Source organism: Mus caroli, chromosome 6 (assembly GCF_900094665.2).
Source record: "Mus caroli chromosome 6, CAROLI_EIJ_v1.1, whole genome shotgun sequence".
Classification (NCBI taxonomy): Eukaryota; Metazoa; Chordata; class Mammalia; order Rodentia; family Muridae; genus Mus; species Mus caroli.
In genome coordinates, this window is record NC_034575.1 from 144,597,968 (window position 1) to 144,612,837 (window position 14,870).

The 14,870-nt window shown below is 45.8% G+C and overlaps 1 protein-coding gene across 1 annotated transcript in view; it reads left to right on the forward strand.

Annotated features, from left to right (window-relative positions):
* The first annotated feature begins 407 nt into the window (after positions 1-407).
* Smco2 (single-pass membrane protein with coiled-coil domains 2) overlaps positions 408-14,870 on the forward strand; it is a 22,776-nt gene continuing 8,313 nt past the window's right edge. The window contains exons 1-7 of the mRNA XM_021165535.1: positions 408-529; positions 2,849-2,986; positions 6,598-6,703; positions 9,411-9,538; positions 10,474-10,623; positions 12,210-12,285; positions 14,597-14,653. Of these exons, the coding sequence (XP_021021194.1) occupies positions 2,892-2,986; positions 6,598-6,703; positions 9,411-9,538; positions 10,474-10,623; positions 12,210-12,285; positions 14,597-14,653 (612 nt within the window). The 5' untranslated portion in view covers positions 408-529; positions 2,849-2,891. The remainder of the gene's footprint in view (positions 530-2,848; positions 2,987-6,597; positions 6,704-9,410; positions 9,539-10,473; positions 10,624-12,209; positions 12,286-14,596; positions 14,654-14,870) is intronic.

Consider the following 14,870-nt stretch of genomic DNA (forward strand, 5'->3'; position numbering starts at 1 on the left):
AACAAAACAAAACAAAAGAGGAAGTGTGGGCGTTGAGGGTCAGAGCCATAGGCTTGCAACCACTGCCAACTGTTCTGCAGAGCAGAGAGGAGCAGCTCCCCCGGGTGGGAGGCCTTGGAGCATCGGTGAGGAAGTTGGAGGCTCCAAGGTCAAAAGACAGTGGGGTTGAAAGCGTGTGTGTGGTGGAGGGAGCTGAGGTCAGAGCACCCCAGGTCACTGTATGCCTGAGGCCAGTTGATGGATGAAGAGATGGCAGAATGGGAGATGGCTCTAGCCCTAGAGGAGAAACCAGAAGGCTAAGAGGCGAGCTGATGATGATGCAGGTTAGAGATAGGCAGGGGACACTGCTGTCTTCCCTCTCAGGGGAGGGAGTTAGGAGCTTCGCATGCTGGGTTCCAAGTAGAATGTCAGAGAGAGCAGGCCCAACTGCAAGCTTTCTTCCTCAGGTGTGGAACAACTTGCAAGGCCTCTCGTCCCCAGGAGCTAGGGCAGGCTCTGCCACCAGCCAAAAGTCCCAGGGAACTCTGAGGTACAAATGGTAACAAGATCAGAAGAATGTGGGCCCCTCCATGTGCTGCCTCCCTGATTATTCAAGTCATGCTCCTCCCAACTTCTCCAGCAGGGGATGGGCTAGAGGCTGTCTTTTAAAGTTGATCAGTTCCTTTTGATGAAGACACATTTTTCTTTCAAAGTGTTGATTCTAAATGTTTTTGTGGCATGAGGAGAAAAGAACAAGGGTTCACTCAGTTTCGTTGATTAATTCCAAAAAGCCTTGAAGGTCAACCAGTAAAAACAAAAAATAGGGTAGTATAGGGAGAAATTCCCAGACTTCCCTGTGTACTGATAAAGTGAGGCTGGGCAGGATGGGAGGTTCTGTGTGTTCAGCAAGCACAGAGCTGTGTACTGGCGTTGCACACCAGGCTTAGAGTACTGTACTTCATCCGGCTGTGTAGACTCAGAATTTACCTACAGAAGGTGGGGCTGCCTCGGAGGTCAGCAGGCTGTTGCCAAACCTTTGGAAGCAGAGGCAATTGGGAAGCAGACTGACAGTTTAAATCTTGCTTCCACTATATCTTAGCAATGAAACTTTGGACAAATTATAGGTCATCAGTGCTCTCAGTTTCCTAATGTAAAAGTAGGAACGGTCAAGCTCTGGCTTGTTACCTCCCCACAGGGTAAGACTGAATGAAACAATGTAACGAACATGCCTTACCAAACCAAAGGGAAACAATGTAACCAACATGCCTTACTAAGGAAAGCGAAAGCGCTTTGAGTATGTAATCAGTATTGTTACCACTACTTCTACCACCATGTCATGCGAAGTTAATATAACACGGATTAATTTCCTTTTCTGTTGTGCACATGTGAGTGTGCGGATATGTATTGCTTGCTACCCACTTTTCTTTTAATTCTTTAAAATCCATCGATATTTACATGTGTGCATGCGGAGGTCAAAGGACCTCTGTGGAAATCAGTTCTCTCCACCATGCAGGTTGCGGGGGTGGGGATCGAACTCAAGTCATCAGGCTGGACAGTGAGTGCATTTACCTACATAGCCCTCTCAAAAACCTGCTTTTTTTTTTTTTTTTTTTTGAGACAGTTTCTCACTGATCTGGAGCTCTGGATTCATTAAGCTAGGCTGGCTAGCTAGCAAGACCCAGAGATCTGCCTCTCTGTACCAAGAGAGCCCTCATTCTATCACCTTCTTAAAGTTTTTCACACATGTTTCTGTCTCAGCCTTCTCTGCCTGTGTGTTTGTTTGGAGTTAGGGCCTCTAGCTGTAGCCCTGGCTGGCCTGAGCTAGCCTCAAACTGAAGGTAATCCCCCTGCCACAGCCTCAGAAGCATTAGGACTTTAGATGTAAGCCGCTGGGATCTTCTTTGCATTCCTTTTCTTTATTTTAATCCTCATCGCTTGCGGGATTCTCTGCTCTCTAGTGAGCTCACCTGGCCAAAGGGAAGGGCAGGGATCACACACAGCTGCTGGTGGTGTTGATTGAGCCTTTAGAGCTTCAATCTGGGAGTGGGGACTGGAGAAGTGGCTGAGCTTGGTTAAGAGCACTTACTGCTCTGGCAAAGGATTCCGTTTCAGTTCAAGGTCTTTCATACAAACTTTTTTTGTTTTCTGAAGTTTTCTCTGATTAGCCCTGGCTCCTGGACCTCACTATATACAGTTTATTGTTATTTTGAAGTTCAATTTAGAAATATTTCTCTAAATTCTAAAGAATCTGTATGATACCCACTTTGATTTTAATAACTGCAGTCCTAGGAAAGTAGCCTGAGAAGCTAGGGGCCCAAGGGCCATTTTAATGAGAATGTATTACATCAGTGTATCATTAATGTATTATACTAGTGAGGAGTTAGAAATGACACAGTTGTCAGCAATGGGAAACACACGGGAGGTCTAAAGACAGAGAGCGATAGGACAAGCCATCTCAGTGGTGAATGCTTACATCTGGATGTCTCTGGAGACCATTTCTGGTTATTTAACCCTGAAATACTAGTGGCTTTATACTTTGCTTTCTAGTTTTTGCAACGTGAATGCTATATAACCAGAAATAACTTACAGACATGGAGAGTTCTAACCCCAACATGGCTGTTGTACATTTCTCTATGATGTTCCTATTTAAGGGTGATTTATCGACTTAGACACGAACTGCATCCTTGGGGACAATGACACACAAATCCTTTCCCTGTATATTTGAACAGAGACTCTCAAGAGCTTGCTTTGGGGTCTCATAGAATGGACAGCCATCTTGGCGGCATTGAAAACAGGCTGCTTTCTCTGTGGAAGAATTAGCCAGAGGAATGTTGATCCTGTTGACAGATTCCTGTCTCTCTCCTTGCAGCACTGAAGTGGCAGCTCTCACACCAGCAACCCTCAGTAAAGACATGATGTCTCTGCAGTTGGGGACAGCTGGGAAGGAACTTCAGCTGGCTGAGAAGAGCAGTGATCTCCAAAATGTCAGCATGATGGAAGGTTCGGAGTAAGTAGGGCTGAGCTCACCGGAGTCATGTCTGGGACCTGCCTCAGCCAGAGACTGGTCATGAGACATCGGTTCAGCATCAGGGTGGACATTCTCTTCTCCAGTTCATCTAGTTTTAACTCATAAGTATCTACCTGTACTGGCTATTTTTGTGTCAACTTGACACAGCTGGAGTTATCACAGAGAAAGGAGCTTCAGTTGAGGAAATGCCTCCGTGAGATCCAACTGTAAGGCATTTTCTCAATTAGTGATCAAGGGGGAAAGGCCCCTTGTGGGTGGGACCATCCCTTGGCTGGTATTCTTGGGTTCTATAAGAGAGTAGGCTGAGCAAGCCAGGGGAAGCAAGCCAGTAAAGAACATCCCTCCATGGCCTCTGCACCAGCTCCTGCTTTCTGACCTGCTTGAGTTCCAGTCCTGACTTCCTTTGGTGATGAACAGCAGTATGGAAGTGTAAGCCGAATAAACCCTTTCCTCCCCAACTTGCTTCTTGGTCATGATGTTTGTGCAGGAATAGAAACCCTGACTAAGACACTACCGGAGTAGACTTATGGGCCACTCGTGAGGCTTATAGTGTGAGCCAGGCATCAGCAGCAGAGCTGGCAAGACTCCAGTTTCCACTTAGAAAATTGGCTGTTTCTTGTAGATTCCTTCTGCCCCCCTTATCTACAGTTGCTAAAGACGTAGCCATTTAGAATGCACAGGTACATTTCATTAGTTACACAATCGTGTGATTATCAGCAACCACAGATCCAATGGGTAACTTTTGTTGCTTATTGATTGTGTTTGAGATAGTGTCTCACTGTGTAGCCCTGGCTGGTCTGGAACTCATTAAGTAGGCCAGGCTGGCCTTGGATTCACAGAGATCTGCCTGCTTTGCCTCCCAAGTGCTGGGATTAAAGATAGCTTACATAGCCTATAAATGCCAGGACCTTTTCCTATGTATGAACATTCATTCATTACTCTTGCTGTGATAGAGCACCAGGACAGTGGCAGTTTACAGAATAACGTTTTTGGCCTCTCTGAGGGTGAGTCCATGATGGTGGAGCAGAGGCAGTGGGTGGCAGACAGGAGCTAGAGCAGCAGCTGAGGGCTCTCACATCTTGAAACAGCAGGAGTCTTGAACTCTCAAAGTCCACCTCCAGTTACAAACTTCCTCCAACAAGGCCACACTCCTAAACCTTCTAAACAGCACCATCAATAAGGGACCAAGTAGTCAAATGACTAAGGATACAGGGACTTCTCATTCATACCACCAGAGTAAGGTAGGTGTGACAAGTCCCCAGCCCACTTTTGGGCTCAGGGTCCACAGATATGACCTACTACAGACATATGTTGCAAGGTTGTTGTGATTCATTTTAAAATGTGTGTATGTGTCACATATATGCAGTTTAGTAAAATAACGACAACCCAGTAGGGGATAGGCGGGGCCTCTAAGACCGTTATCACACAGGCAAGAACAGGACTAAACTGTGAACACACAGGCAAAGATTCTCTGCTTCACTCACCCAGAGAAATTAACATCAAACCATGGTTCCAGCTTAAACATCAGATCGGCCGAGAACAGGATCTTTAAAAATACACAATTCTGGAAGAAGCCGTGGCTCAGTCACCATTTCTGCCAGGAATGTAAATCAATTCCACATCTTTGAAGCACGGGTGAGAAGCCAGGCATACTGGTGCATGCCTGTTATCCCAGCATTTGGAAGTGGAGGCAGCAGGACCAGGAGTTCAAGGCCAGCCCCAGCCACATAGTTCAAAAGGACTACATGGGGCCTTGTCTACAAAAGCCAAAGCAGTAGCGATAAATAAACAAAGTGCAGTCTGGGAACGTTTAGCAAGGCAGGGTTCAGGAACTGCCTGTCACTGTGCTGGCTCCCACACGTAGCACACAGACAGGAGCATGCCCATTACAGCACTGCTTTGTATTGTTATTTTCCTGGACTGTTCAGTTGGCAAAGTGCTGGTCGTGCAAGCATGGGGATTCACATAAAACAGTGTGGCAGTGCTTACTGTAAAACCCCAGTGTTGGGAAGCAGAGACTGGGGGAACCTAGGGGACTGCCTAGTTAGCTAGTGCAGCCACAACAGTGAGCTCCAGGTTCCGTGAAAGACCCTGGCTCAAAAAATAAAATGAAGAGCAATAGAAGAAGACCTCTATGTTGATCTCTGACCTCTGCACCCACGTGCACCCAACATGGATACACACACACACACAGAGAAATAGAAAATTATACTACCCCAACACAGAGTCATACATATGAAGAAATCCTCATGTACTAATATGAAATGGACTCCAAATAGGTCATTACAAAGGAAATTCAAAATTCAGAATAATGTATACAAATATACTCATATTTATAGTGACCTGTGGAAACCTGCATGATTATCATACACATTGTGGAAGAATAAAGAATGTTGTGGGTGAACTAAATATTCACAGATGTGATTAATGGGTTTTGAAGTAAAAATGTGTGTCTGAACTCTTAGTCCCCAGTGAGGGTGCTGTTCTGGAGACTGGGGAACCTTTGTGAGACCTGCTTGAGGAAGCCTGTCACTGGGGGTGAGCCTTAGAGGTTGGAGCTGGGCTCCCTTACAGCTGGTCTCTCTCTACTTGCTGACTGGGTGTGAGCAGGCAGCCTTAAGCTCTCCCCAATGCCTTCTCCACCACGGTGGACTGTCCCCCTCACTGTTCGTTCTCAGGAATTTATCCCAACAACGAGAAAGGTAGCCAGTATGTCTTAGTTTCTTTTCCTGTTGCTGAATCTAAACACAAAACAACAGCAAAAGCCAACCATGACAGAGAAGGTTTATCTTGCTCACAGTTCAAGGCAAAGTCCATCTTGGTGGATCAATCAGGCAGGTAGAAGACTGGTGCAGCTGGTCACATTGCATCCATTATACACAGGAAGCATAGAGCAATGAATCTGTACTTCTGTCCAGTGTCTTTTTTCTGTTTATACACTCCGACAGTGGGCAGGTCTTTCAGCCCAGCCAGGGAAGGGTGCCGCCCACAGTGGGCGGGTCTTTCAGCACAGCCAAGGAATGGCACTGCCCATGGTGGACGTGTCTTTCAGCCCAGCCAGGGAAGGGCTCCGTCCATAGTTGGCAAGTCTTCCAGCCCAATGAACTCAGTCAAGACAGTCCTCCAGAACACACCCAGAGGCCCACCTCCCAGGAGATTTTAGCGTCTTTCCTGTTAAGGGCTTTGTCCCATAGTCTGATCACAGACCTGGTCCTCTCTGCCCATCTTCCCTTTGGTAGATTTTTTGAGATTCTACCCTTACCTGTATGCTTACTGCTTATCTTTTCCACACTTTAGTAAATATAAACACAAATAGCAGCACTTTGGAATTTGGGACCTCATTGTTAAATAGTTTATGGATTCAGCCAACAAATATTTATGCAACCTTTCTATTTCTCTTCTACAAAATGTACTGTATATAGCATTGTTCACACAGGACAAAGTCAGTATGAAGGTAGCAGATATACCTGGAGCTGAGGTGTGTTCTATAGGTCTCCATTAGAATTGGGTAGGGCAGAGGACCAGTCTAAATTCCTACTATACAGTAATTACCTCTGTTTGATTTGTTTGTGTTGTTTGCATTTGATAAGGGAAGTTTCAGAAATGGACCACATCTCAGACAGACCAGATGAAAAAGACAAACCCTCTGAAAACCTACAGACCGATTCCCTTTACAAGACGGACACTGAAAAACGGGTAAGCTAAAGTGAGCCTAATGGTATTCGCTTGTAATCCCAGCCCTTAGCAGGTGAAGATGGGAGAGGGAGACGTTCAAGGTCAGCCTTAGGTACAATCAAACCAAACCCAGACAGACAAAAAAGAAGGAAGAGTAAAAGAGACATCAATGTCATGGCAGGTAAAGAAAGGACCCCACCTTGTGTCTCAAAGCAGGAAAAGGATGCCCGAAGGTTTTCTCTTCCTAGGTGTAACACTGAAACAGGCCCGGGACAGCACTGCTTCCCATCCCACGTAGGGGGGTCATCCTAGCTTTCCTATGCGTTCCCCTCCCCCTAATGGGTTATGTGCTGGTTTTACTTGTGAGAATCAATTACAATTGGCATAGGTCACCCTGGAGCAGAGGTTATGTGTAAAATGATCCTCAGATTGCAGAAAGTCTTCCAATAGAGTTCGTTCATTCTTTGATTCCACCTCTGTGGGAATCCTTCCCCTTTCTCCTCCTGGGGCCTGCGCAGGCTGCTGCTGCCTTGCTGTGGTTTCTGTTTCCACCTCCCTGTACACCTTCTCTGTCTAAGGCGGTTCCCTTCGAACTGAGGAGCTGACCAGATAATCTATATCTGACCCGATTTCAAACTCTTTGAACTCAATGGCAAAGTCTACCTTAAAGGCTCTTGTGCAAATAAGGAGACACAGCACAGCGGTTAATCCACTGAGCTACATAAACATCTGTGAGCTACCAGAACGAAGGCTGAGAGCATTCCCAAGCCTCGGATGGACCTGAGGGTGCAGACTGGGTTTCTGAGGAGCGCTGAGGTGGAGCCTGTGGCCTTGGCTGGGGTCGATGCAGGGCTTTTGGTGAGGAAATAATCTGTTCTGCCCGCCCCAAACTTTTCTTTCCGCTTTAAATTTGTTTGATTGAAGCACAGGAGAGTTTTGCTTAAAAAACTTCTTCAAAGGTAAGAAGAACTATTTTACAGTAGAGTTCAGAAAGAAAGAGGGAGGGAGAGAGAGTGGGAGAGGAAGAGGGAGAGAGAGTGGGAGAGGAAGAGGGAGACAGAGAGGGAGGGAGACAGAGATGGAGAAGGAGGGGGAGAGAGAGGAGAGAGAGAGAGAGAGAGAGAGAGGCATGTTCTAAGGTAGGTTATTAATAATTTTGGCCATTTGGCATATATAGGAATGAAATGATAGGGAATTGAATATTTTTCTAAAACAAAGAAAGAAAGAAAAAAAAGAGAGGTGGGGAACAGGAAGGAAGAAGGAATTTCATGGACTAAACACAATAGACTATGGTATTTCTCTCAAACCCCTCACCATGAAAATAAATAACATAAAAGAGAACATAAGAGCCCAGAGCAGTGATTGGTTATGTTCTGACAGTGGCATTTTTAAAATAGCATTCATGTCAGTTAGCAGAAAGCATAGCATTTGCTTTATCTTTGTGTGTATAAATAAATGCACTTCACTAAGCCACTTAAAAGTAGGGCAAACAGCATAACAGTTTGTCCCTGTTGCCTTCAGAAAGTATCTCTAAAAATAAAGATTTTCTTCTACATATCCAAAATACTGTCATCACATCTAGAGAAATTAGCAGTTTAACACATAAAGAAGCCTAATAGTCTCCTTCCCTCTGCATTCCGGTTTCTTCCGTTGTGCCTCAAGTGTTTTTTAGAGCTACGTCACTTTTAGAGATTTGTGTATTGTATGTGTATCCGTGTTTTTCCTTCATGTGTGTCTGTGCACTGTGTATGTCCCTGGCACTCTCAGAGGCCAGAAGAGGACATCAGCTTCCCTGGGACTGGAGTCATGGATGACCAAGCTGGGAACTGAACCTGGGTCCTAGAGCTGTATTATTATTTTTTTTGAATTATTTATTTTATGTGGATGATTACACTGTCGATATCTTCAAACACACCAGAAGAGGGCATCAGATCCCATTGCAGATGGTTGTGAGCCACCAGGTGGTTTCTGGGAATTGAACTCAGGACCTCTGGAAGAGCAGTCAATGCTCTTAACCACTGAGCCATCTCTCCAGCCATGTGTGTGTGTGTGTGTTTGTGTGTGTATGTATATATGTATATGTGAATGTATATATGTATATGTGTGTGTGTGTATATATATATATATATATATATATATATACATACATACATATTTTTTTTAACAATCACTGGAACAAAATCTATGCTGTGCACTTAGTTGTCATGGCTCAACAAACTGTCTTAATAGGAAACCTGTTTTATAAGTTCAAGGCCCCCGCTGTGTGTTTTGTTTCATTTGTTCTTGTTTTGCTGTCGTCTTATGTAGCCTAGGATGGCCTATAACCCACTATGTGGCCTGGGCTGGCCCAGGACTCAGTGTCTAAGCCTCACATTCATGGTAGTCTCCCACCCCTGCTTCCTGAGGGTCAGCGTTACAGGTGCGTACCCTTGCCCGGCTAACACTGAGTTTCTGAGGAGACCAGAACAGCCATGCCATTTGTGTCAAGTTTTGGAGTGTACGGTTGGGTACATTTCTACTGTTTAGCCTAAAAACCACTCTTCCCTGGGAGGCTGATCCTGGAAAGCCTGCCCCAGCCTCTGACAAGCTGAACAGAGGGCTTGTCTCCTTCTCTCATCCATGTACGAGAAGGCAAGGCTCTGGCAGGCTGTCCAGTAGGGCTGGAGGATCGGGCACCTCTCTCGATGACTCATTTGTTTTACTCCCCCTCCACTCACATCTCATCCAGGATGGGTTGGAGCAGGAGTCCAAGCACAGCCAGGACCCACCAAGCAAACCCGATGAGCAAGAAGTGACTCTAGTTTGCGAGGGCCCTCAAGTGTATCAGCTGTCACCGTCTACGGAGGAGAGCACCTCGTAAGCTTGGACACACCCAGTGAAGAGCACGGAGTGATGGGGAGAGAATCAATCCTGGGAAGGGATTCAGAAAAAGCCCGGAAGACGGATTAAACTCTAGGCATAAGTTGAACCAAGCAGCATCCGAGTGCACAGGGACTGGCTGACCCTGCCTAGCAAGATAGTAGAGTCAGCCCGTCCTTGGCTGCCAATGCTGGCAGGGCCAGCAGGTCCTCTGTGTGTCATTGGATTTGAAGTTTAAAACTGATATGTTTGTCAACAGTCTCAGATAACTTCTTCTATATGGAAATTATTCTAGTCATCATTAAAGGCCTGCCAGTAAGCCCTTGCATGTCACATGTCAGACACCTCTCCTACCCTACCACTATTATTGCCCAATGGCCAATGTTCACTGTATAGAGGGAGATTTCAAATATATCTATTTTTAGGACCAGGGCCTCAGTGGTAGAGTATGTGCATGTGTGAAGCCCTGGGTTGAATCCCTAGCCTTGAGAAAAATATATAAAGCTTTTTTAAAAAGTAAGTGTGAAAATGTTTTGCCTGCATCATATATGTATGTGCACTCTATGTGTGTGTGCCCAAGGAAGTTAGAAGAGGGTGACTGATCCTCTGAACTTGGAGTTATGAATGGTTGTGGACCACGATGTGGGGGCGGGGAATCAAACCTAGATTCTATGAAAGGCACTGAGCCAATACTCCAGGCTGGGCATGTAGGTGTGCTATAGAGCATTTGCTTTGCGAGAGACCCTGGGTTTGATTCTCAGTAACACAAGACATATTTTGCAAAATTATTTTCCTTATCTGAACTTTTAAAGACCTGTTTACTGGCCAGTTGGTCCATTTTAGTAATAGAAAATGCACAGGAAGACCACTTAGAGCCATATGAGGCGTCTCCCACTTCCTACCTCCCAGTGACTAGGGTTCTGCTTCCACAGGATCCCAGAGAGCTTGACCCACAAGCTGAACTACTGGCATGCAAAGATGGGTCTCCAAATGAAAGAACTCGGAGCCGACCACAGTGACTGGTTGGAGAGAATCAACAACATTATACAAAATATACATAGTACAGAAAGCACAGTGAAGAGGTAAGCACTAGATGCTGGGATTCACAGGAAAATAGTAGACTGTCTTCCAGCTTTAAAGCTCAGGACACTGTGCTTGGTACAGCAAGCAGGCCATATGATCTCAAGGTTAGAAGTGGACATCCCGGATCTGTGTCAGAGCTCTGTGTCTCTCTCTGTCTTCTCTGGGAGATTTCTCACACATTGGGTGTGCATAATTCTCTATTTTTATCATTGTTACTTATGAGTGTGTGTGTGTGTGTGTGTGTGTGTGTAAGCACAGACACCCTGGAGGCCTGGCACTTGAGTTACAGGCAGTTGTGGGCTGCCTTGTGGACGCTGAGGACAGAAGTCCTGCCTTTAACTGCTGAGCCATCTCTCCTGAGCTCCCTTCGAGATAGCGTTACACAGCCCAGGTTAGCCTCAAACTTTCTGTGTTCTGAATGCAGTTTTGAACTCCTAACTCTTCTGCCTCTACCTCCTGGTTATGGAGTGTGGTGTGTGTGCTACCACAACCTATTTCACGCCAGAATCTGAGCCCAGGTCTTGATGAATGCAAATCCAGCACTCTACTAACTGAGCTATACCCCCATTCCAGAGGCGGAGCTTGAACCCTGATGGCTCGTTTTTTGGGGGTGAATTAATCACATTTTAAGGGCTTGCCTTTCCTCATGTATGAAAAGCTATTGATTATAGCCTCTTCATTGGCATATTGTGAGGTTCATAGTGTGAATCACAGTCAATGATTAACAAACAGGAGCTCTTATTGGAAATAAATGTCTGACGCCTTTGAACTTCCCTGCCGAGCTCCAACCTCTCTGCTAGCACAGAGGACCTGCACTCCTAGCTGCTTCCTCTTTACCTTTCTCAAAGCGTCCACTCATCCCTATCCGCATCTGACCTTTTTATCCCTCAAAGCATTAGAAAGGATCCGAATGCCATACGCTATAAGTTTCCTTTTTAAATTAAAGTATAACTGTATTACAGGACAATTATGTTCTTTGATGTAAGGTCCTGTGAGTTTTACATAGAGATGGAACCAGCTCAGCGGGGGCACAGAATCCCTCCATCGGTCACAAAGTCCATTGTTCCCTGTTCTTCTTGTGTGTGTGCTTTAAGACCCTGTCTCATGTAGCCCATAACCAGCGTGGCACTCCTGATCCTCCTGCCTCTACCACTGAGTACTGGGACTTCAGGTATGCACCACCATCCCCCACTCGCTGCTGAGTCCTTGATAGAGTTCAGATAAAAGCCCAGATACTCAGCCTTTGGATTTTGAAACGTCACTGTCCAGGCTGTGGCTACAACTCAGTGCTTGCTTCTCCTGCACAAGCAAGTGCCTCGGTTCAAGTCCCAGTGCTGGACAAACCAGTTTCTCTCTCTCTCTCTCTCTCTCTCTCTCTCTCTCTCCCTCTCTACCCCCCTCTATCTCTATCTCTCTGTTTGTGCCTTTTAACAGGAGTACAGAGGCTTAGTGCAGCAGAGCCTCACTTCTCTTTACTGTGCCTTTCTGAGTAGAACAGCACTTCAGTTTTGAAATCTCTCCCGTGTTGGACGATGTTTTCCCCCTCAGTCCACAGGACTAAATCCATCTCTTCATCTGTTTGTAGCTTGCTAACTGAGGTTATATCCCTGGAAAACCAGTCTAAAAATCTGGAGGACTCTGATCAGGAGGCAGACATTGAGGTAAGCCGGGTTCGGACACTTCCCGATGCGTGTACCAAACAGACCTTGGCTAGAGGAAGACCCACCTCCATCCCAGGAGGGCGCCGGCCAGACTGTGCAGAGCACCTTCCTCCAGGGGACACCACCTCCCTTGTTTGATGCTCAGCAAACTGGACTCTACCATGCTCCCCAGACACTGGGTGAGGCCTCCTCATAGGCTTCCTTCTGTCTTGATGCCATCATAAGACAGGAGCCTTAAGGAGATCTGCCTGTCCGAATCCCAGAATCCCAGCCCTGCCAGCTCAGAGAAAACATCTCAGGAATGAGAATTTGTTAACCATGTCCTTAGAAAGCAAGACGCTGACTGTGTGACCTTTAATGAACTCTTTTTTTTTTTTTTTTCCTTTTTTTTTTTGGTTTTTCGAGACAGGGTTTCTCTGTATAGCCCTGGCTGTCCTGGAACTCACTTTGTAGACCAGGCTGGCCTCGAACTCAGAAATCCGCCTGCCTCTGCCTCCCGAGTGCTGGGACTAAAGGCGTGCGCCACCACGCCCAGCTATGCGCCACCACGCCCAGCTTAATGAACTCTTGGTGTGTTCTTACAATATTTCCAAACCACCAAAGAGTCCTATTTCTTTATTTCCTTGTGGTTTTAGAGAGAAAGGTTTTTTTTTTTTTTAAATTCTATTCGTGTGTTTATTTTTAAATTTTTATTGTATTTATGTTTTTGTTGTATGTTTTGTATATGTGTGCATGCATGTATACATGTATGCATGTGTGTTTATATGTGTATATGTATGTGTGTATGTGTCCATGTGTGTGCATATGTGTATGGCATATGTGTATGCATGGGTGTGTGCATGTGTATATGTACACATGCATGAATTTCAGAGACAACTTCTCAGAATTTGTTCTTTCCTTCTACCATGTGGAGACCTGGGATGTTAAGTCAGGTTGGTGGCAAATGTTATTACCTGCTGAGCCATCTCTCCGGCCTATTTGAGTTGTGTTGTTTTGTTTTGTTTTGAGACAAGAGTTTTCTCTTAATCATGGGTTGGTCTGGAACTGACTTTGTAGCCTAGGCTAACCTTGAACTCTCAGCAATCCAGCTGCTTTGGTCTCCCCCTCACTGGGTTTACAAGGTGTGAGCCACCACAGTCAGGAGGACATGAGATAACAGGGAAAAGGAGAATATGTTATGCGCGTGTATGAAAGTGTGCTGGAGCCGTGCAATTTTGTGTACATGCTAAAAGCAAAACATGCCAAATGCCACGCACAAGCTTGAGAACCAGAAGCAGGTCAAATGCCCACAAGTGATGGATGGGTAAGGCCATGACTCGTGTGCACGAGGGACATCTGACATAAAAGGAACACTAGTCAGACCCTCCCCGAAGCACAAGTGATCTTGGACACTGTAGGCTATTTGAAGATGTCAGCTCAGACCTCTGCAGACTAACCCTGAAAAAGGCAAAACTTGTGGACAGGAGCTAGCCTGGAGCTGCTGTGGTGAAGAGGGCAGGAGGAGATGGTCAGAAAATGTCATAAAGTCTGCAGTCCCAGGACCTGATGGCACAGCTCCTGGTTAAACCACAAGATTCAGGGGCTGGTGATGAATCAATGTGGTTCAAAGTGAGGGTGAACACACAGCCCCAAATGTGACCACGTGCTGCTGGCGAGTGCTGCTACTCAGGAGGACCAGTGATCCTGGTACTTGTACTAAGCCACTTGTAAGGTGTGGCCAGTCATACCTTTAAAAAAGAGTTTTGTGTGTCTAGGCATGGTGGTGCAGGCCTTTCATCCCAAGACTTGGGAGGCAGAGGCAGGTGGATCTTTAAATTCAAGGCCAGCCTGGTCTACAAAGCAAGTTCCAGGACAGCCAGATCTAAACAGAGAAACCTCGTCTCAGAAAAAAAATGTGTGTGTTTGTGTGTGTGTGTGTATGTGTGTGTGTGCATGCGTTTCCTTGTCTTTATGTGTGTCCCTTGCATACAGTGCTCACAGAGGTCTAACAAGGGCATCAGATCCCCTGGAGCAGAAGTTAGAGGCAGTTATGACCACCATGTGGGTGATGAGAATCAAACCCAGACCCTCTGCAAGAGCAGCCAGTGTTTTAACTGGTGAGCCACCTCTCCAGCCCCACCAATTAACTCTATTTTACTGACATGATTCCATGTTGGTTTTATACATCAGCACAGTGTGAGGGAAAGAGAGCTATGAAATCTGAAGTTTGTTGGAGCTCATACGCTCCTCCTAAAAATTGTTTTACTTCCATTACACAGGCCATTCCTTCTAACCATCCTTATGTTGTGCGTTCTCTATCCTTATGTTATAGGAGAAGATCACAGAAATTAGAAGGCAATTAAAGGAAGTGAACATCAAGTTGACTCAGGTAATAAGACATCAAGGAGGGAAAATGGCCCTCGGAAGCATAGGATTTAAAATTCCGAGAAGTCAGGACCTGGAGGGGCTCAGTGTCACAAAGCTCATTTCAGAAGAAAAATTCTGTAATTCCAAGAAGAAGTGGCTCAGCAGTAGCGCTTTGGTGAAAGATGTTTGAGGGATCTAAGCCTAATCTGTAGCTACACACACACACACACACACACACA